Source organism: Gobius niger, assembly GCF_951799975.1.
Source record: "Gobius niger genome assembly, chromosome: 14".
Classification (NCBI taxonomy): Eukaryota; Metazoa; Chordata; class Actinopteri; order Gobiiformes; family Gobiidae; genus Gobius; species Gobius niger.
The window spans coordinates 4,379,292-4,385,542 of NC_136865.1; the positions used below are offsets into that span (position 1 = coordinate 4,379,292).

Genomic DNA, 6,251 nt, shown 5'->3' on the forward strand with positions numbered 1-6,251 from the left:
CTCCAGTCGGTGACGCCCCTGCCCCGAGCGTGTCTCTGCCCCTTCAGTCCGTGCTAGAGCTCGTCGTGTTTGTAGGTGAACTCCCGTGAGGTCAGGAAGCCGTCCTTGTTCTGGTCCTCCTTGCTGAAGATGTCCTCCACCATCTTGTCGTGCAGCGTGTCGTTGGGAGGCTGCCCATGACGCTCGAACTCCTTCTTCAAGTACTCCTTCACCTGGGCCGGGAGACGGCGACAGTGGGAGAGGATTACAGGTTAGAGGTTAAGGTTAATCAGGAGTAGGGCTGGTGGCGGTGTTCTGACCTCTCTCTTGGACAGCCTCCAGTCGTCGTTCAGGTCCATGTCCTGGAAGGACTCGTGAGAGCGCGGGCCGTTCCTGATGTCCAGCAGCTCGATGAGGAAGGTCAGGGTGCTCTCTGGGGGGATCTTACCTGCACACGGGGAGGCAGGATATCCGTAAGACAGAGGAGCAGGAGAAACTGATGAGGGATCTCAAGTACAGGCTGAAAACCAGCGGTTCTTCACCTCTCCAGCTCTGGGGCACAACTTCACCTGCTCATTGTTAGGTTATATCTGCCCTTTATGATGATGCATGTTATGTTAGCCACAATAACCTTGAAACGGCCTGATTTAATGATCCATGTAAAAGGCTGAGACCGGCTCGGTTCAAGACAAAGGTTCTATTCTTTTTGGCTCTGTGTTTTAGCCCAGGCTGGTGAGGAAGCCTATACCAATGGACTACATGGTTTTAACTTGGATTAGTAAAAACATCAACTTCAAACATAAATAATACACACCATCCTTAAAGTCAGTGTAATAATCATCAGTATGTTGCAGAAGAGTGTAAAGCCTGTTCTAGCGCCTGCTGCTTCCAACAATTACACTTTTGACAATCTAGTCCTTTTGGATTTATGATAATTCACCCTTTTCCCACGGCACACCTGGGTTCCTCGGCACCCTGGTTGAAAAGCTCAGATGGCTATTCTACGAAGCTGGTTGAACTTAACCTGGATTTGTTCCTCTGACCCGGGTCGACAAACCCAGACATGGAGCTTCTGATCAGTGGTACTACAAGAGCATGTTATCAGTAGGCAGGGGTGGCGCCACGGCCTCCCCCCTGTGCTTGAGCACCCCCTGAGATTGCCAAAGCACTATTTTGGCCACTAAATCAAAGGAGCACTAGTTATGTCTAGAAACATTCCTCGGATGTTTAATACGAAAAGGAGTGAGTAGGACAGGTTTAATTCCAACTAAAGGGCGGGGCTTTGTCCGGGGCCCAGTGTGATGTTAATGTGGCCGTGTGTCAGAGACTCCAGGGTCATTATTACAGTCACTAAATTTGATCAATGAGCTGAAGTTAGACTGATGTTTTAAAGTCAGACTCTGCTCCTCTGGCTCTGAACAGAAATCAGAGGTTTTTATTGTGCTCTTTTGATACAGCGACGTGAGCGCGGCTGAACCTAAAGCACAAGAACAGAGCGAGTCCTCCAGCAGAGAGACAAAGTCTGGACGAGGAAATTATGCACAACAGTGGAATAAGTTGACTTAAGTCATGAGCTGTTGCCCTTCTCTCAAGTTGTGAGTGATTGACATATATATATATATAATGTCATCATCTAAAATCTGCGTCAGCCACACGTGTAGAAAAACACGATGTCGCACTTCATAAAATCCATGCACACTTTGATGTAAAGGTGCTTCCTCCTTTCCCCTCTGCAAACCGCAGAGTTTGGGTGACAAAGGAGGATTCTCTCCTCTGATTGGTGAAAGAGTCGTCTTCTTATCTAAGCTGCAGCTAAAACGGGTCCAGAGCAGGTTCGGCGCCAAAGGCAGGTTTCCATGGAGATCTACCCTAATAGAAAGTGATCCAGCTTTAGAGTTTAATAGTTAAGAGTCAAAAGCTTTTACCCATAATAAGACCCAGCGGAGACTGTACTACAGAAATGACCTACATGAGTGCAAGCTGCTTTAAGTGCTACAAACATTGTCAAACTGGCATTTGTTTAATTTAGACATTTTCATCTTTTTTCCCTATGTTTTCTGTCCTGTTATCTTCCTCATGGCGTCCATGTTTTAAATATTATGACACATTATCGTCAGGGGGCTTTTTAACTGTCAGGTCTCCAGTCAGAGCTGCAGCAATAGGTGTGTTTGAGATGAGCCAGACGGACGCAGTTTTACAGCCGACTGCAGACTCTCGGTGCCGGTTAGATTTCTGTCCGACTTGCTCCAGACGGGCTCTGATGTCACGGGCACGTGGGGAACGGAAAGATCGTGAGACCCCAACGAGAGCAGCCGACTGGATCAGCCGCTGCATCTCTCCAGAGGCAACTGCAGGGGCTCCACGGCCCCGTGCATGATGGGAAAACGCCCACCTGTCCGCGGCTCACGCTCAGGTGATTGGATACGAGTCTGTGTGATCAGAAACGTGCTCCTCGCCCCCTCCTCTCTCCTCTTTAGATCTGAACAAATACACTATGACTGAAACTATTTAAGTTCTGCATCGCCCCTAAAATCGAGCTCATGTTTGATGCTTTTCAGAACAAACTAATGATTTAAAAGGATGTATTTATCTCACAAACTTGAACAAACAAACGAATGGGAAAGTTTTCTCTGATGAAGAATGATGTCTCTGGAGTAAAGGAAACAGAGCAGGAGGTGAATGACTTTTATTTAGGATAAACTTTAAATGAACGCGATATTTAAACGAGACGCTGCGTGATCTGAGGCCGCTCTCGTTGTTCTCTGCATGTGGAGCCGTCGGATTGGCTTCAGACTTTTTTCTCCGCCCCCGTTGCGCCGGCTACTCTCGCCGATCATCCAGGCGAGACACAACGGCATCTTAAACACACCTACTGACAGAGCCTCGTTTGGACATGGGAGGAGTTCAATGGTACAGGAGGCAGGTCAAGGCGGATCCACCAGCTGACTGCTCAGGCTGTAGAGGCCATCAACACTCTCTGGATATCGAGCTGGAAGGATCTAGACAGGGCCGTTTGACCATACTGTGTACAAAGCATATAATAATCTTCTCCCTCCTCCCATCCAGGAGCTTTTTGAACACAGGAAAAGTCAGCATAACCTCCGAGGAACTGCTATTTTCAAAAAAGCAAAAGCTTAAAAGAATAAAAAGAGTGGATGTATTTCTGTGAGAGGTGTTAATCTGTGGAACGACCTGGAAGATCAGTCCCAAACAGTCAAAGCTTTCAAAAAGTTGTTTAAAGATACCAAAATTCAAGAATATATAAACTTAGGATGAATAAAGTAAGAAAAAAATAAAATAAAATAAACAAATAAATAAAAAATAATAATGATGACATGATTTAGTTTCAACTAAATTAACATAAAACCAATGTGTGTATACATATTTGTTGGAATATTGAAATGTATGTTACTAACTCCAGATACATGCTTATTTCTCTTCTGTTTGACAGTTGATATTGTTCATTATTAATGTTTGTGTTTTGTTTTTTCTCTGGTGGAAGTCGTTTAAAGGAATGAACTGACCGAATAAACTACTACCACTACTAAACACTCTTACCATTGCCCTCTTTGCCGTAGGCCAGTTCCGGTGGGATGATCAGCTTCCTCCGCTCTCCCGCACACATGTCGCTCAGCCCCCTGTCCCAGCCGCGGATCACCTGCCCGATGCCCAGAGTGAACCACACGGCGTCCTTGTCCCCGTTGGTGCGGCTGGAGGGCAGAGATTAGAAAGCATTATTAAGGCTCTTCTGCAGTTATGAAAATCTACACTGCGGCTGTACGTGCGCGTAATACAGTCCTGATCAAAGGTTTAAGACCAGCTGAAGCTTTTATTGAAAACAAATAAGATCACATGCCTTTGATCAATCAATCAAAATGTAATTGTATAGGGCCTTACAACAGCCAAAAGGTTCACAAGGCGCTTTTCAGAATAAAAACCACACAAAACCAGACAAAATCAGACCAAAATAAAGACAGCAGTCGAGTCAGTTGAAAGCTTGTAGATGTGTTTTCAACTGTGATTTAAAAACGCTCATCTCAGTGATGCTTCGACGGTGCTGGGAGTCTCCACTCCACAGCTCGGGGCCTTGGACGGCAAATGACTGGCCTCCAAACGTTTTAAACAAATGGCCAAATCTCTGCAAATGGTGGATTTATTGGGTCTTCCAATTGACCTTTTGGTTCCATAACCCTCAGGAGGTTTTTGGAGATTCTAAATGACTGTGTTAGTGCGTCCCGTCTCAGCAGTGACGGCGCCACAAACACAAACACAAACACGGTCGAAACCAGAATGTTTACCTTTGCCATCAGGACGTCATGAGGTCCTAAACTTTTGATCAGCTGCAAAAACACTATTTCAGTTTATATATTGTTTCCAATAAAATATTTGCTTGATTATTTTGTTGTTGCCTCACACCAGTTTTTTCTTGTTGCATATTGAAGCTCTACTTTGAACCTTGTTAAGATTCAGCTGTGCAAAATGTGAATTTTTGACAATTTTTCAACTGGACTTTTGATGGTCAAGGTTCTTCTGCAGGCATGAATATCTACACTGGGGCTGTATATGCACATAACATGAGGCGACGACGAACCATCCATGTTGTAACAAGAAGCCACAATGTAAGTCAAAGCTAAAACAGCCTGAATACCAAAACATATGTTCAGTTTAAAATGTACTACTGCTTTACTGCCGTTCTTTTATGGACAGAATTTCTAGGCATAGCCAGGGGCCCGATTTGTGAACCTCAGCATCTCATCTCTGCTGTTTGCAGATGATGCTTTTCTGTTGGCTTCATCAAATCAGGACCTTCAGCTGCACTGGGATGGTTTGCAGCCGAGTGTGAAGCGGCCGGGATGAGGATCAGCACCTCCAAATCCGAGGCCATGGTTCTCCTTCCCCTCTTCAGGTCGGTGGGGAGTCCTTACCTCAAGTGGAGGAGTTCAAGTATCTCGAGGGACGGATGGAGCGTCACCGTCGTCACAGATACAGTGACCGTATTACTGCTGTCCTATTGGGGGAAGACCCAGGACACGCTGGAGTGGCCATGTCTCCGAGCTGGCCTGGTGTCGCCTCGGGGTCCCCCCAGAACAGCTGGAGGAGGTGTGAGTGGATCGGGATGTCTGGGCGTCTCTGCTGAGACTGCTGTCTGGATGGATGTCCTTTGTCTTTCTTAGTTTAGCTACATGATTACAGACATGGTTTTGATTCTAAAGCCTTTTTATTGATGTGAACTTCAACTAGCGTCTACACATTGCTCCTTAACCTCTTACCACCCGCCTAAACCGAATGCATGCTGTCCTCTTTGGCTATTATATAGGCCTGTGTAACACCTCATTTGAAAGACCCACAAAACTGATCTTTTTCCTCGCATTGTTGCTGTGTTGTTTCACCTTTTTATGTTTTTTTTTATTGTTTTTTTTTCCAATTTTTGTCTTTTTTTTTTTTTTAATCACTTGTGGGTTGAATTTTTGTCACATTTTTGTTGAGTTTTTGTCACATTTTTGTTTTTGTCACATTTTTGTTGAGTTTTTGTCACATTTTTGTTGAGTTTTTGTCACATTTTTGTTTTTGTCACATTTTTGTTGAGTTTTTGTCACTTTTTGGTTGAATTTTTGTCACATTTTTGTTTTTGTCACTTTTTGGATGAGTTTTTGTCACTTTTTTTTTGAGTTTTTGTCACATTTTTGGTTGAATTTTTGTCACTTTTTGTTGCGTTAACATCCTTGTTTTCTTCTCATTTTTTGTGGCTGTTTTGGTGCTTTTTTCCCCAAGAAGCTTTTGGATTAGGGTAAAGCCAAACTGGAGAAAATGGGACCCGTTCAGGTGGGAGTTAAGAGGTTAAAAGGGATGTTGTAGGAGCGTTAGAAAAGTTGGGAATGAGTTTCAGCCTTCCCTCTTTAAGCCTTTAAGTCACAAGCAACACATGAGGGGACAGTTGAAGAAGTGCAGGTCAGAGCGCGTGCGGGGTGGGCTCAGATCTGTGCGCGTAATTGTTTATGTCAGCGTTGCGTGATGTGCGTGATGTGCGTGTACCTGGAGTAAAACTTGGTCCCGTTCTGGAAGTAGCCCTCCTGGTGCACCAGAAGCAGGTCTCCGCGCTTGGACTTTCGGTGGCAGATGAACGGTCTGTGCTTGACGGTGATGGTCACCTCGGGCTCCTCCGCGGCGCCGACGAGGAGCAGCAGGAGCGGGGAGAGCAGGCACCACGGCCCGGGCAGCAGCAGCATGACTCCCGCGCGGACAATGTGCTGAAAGAGGGACTATTAAAGCTA

General features: G+C 45.4%; 1 protein-coding gene across 1 annotated transcript; it reads right to left on the bottom strand.

The window, feature by feature from the left end:
• On the bottom strand, window positions 1–6,251 carry LOC306974167 (peptidyl-prolyl cis-trans isomerase FKBP14-like). Its single transcript, XM_079571338.1, has 4 exons — window positions 6,013–6,251; window positions 3,538–3,689; window positions 300–427; window positions 1–212 (listed from the first exon to the last, which is right to left on the bottom strand). The coding sequence occupies exons 1-4, from the start codon at window positions 6,204–6,206 to the stop codon at window positions 54–56; spliced, it is 633 nt and encodes a 210-aa protein (XP_079427464.1). The 5' UTR covers window positions 6,207–6,251; the 3' UTR covers window positions 1–53.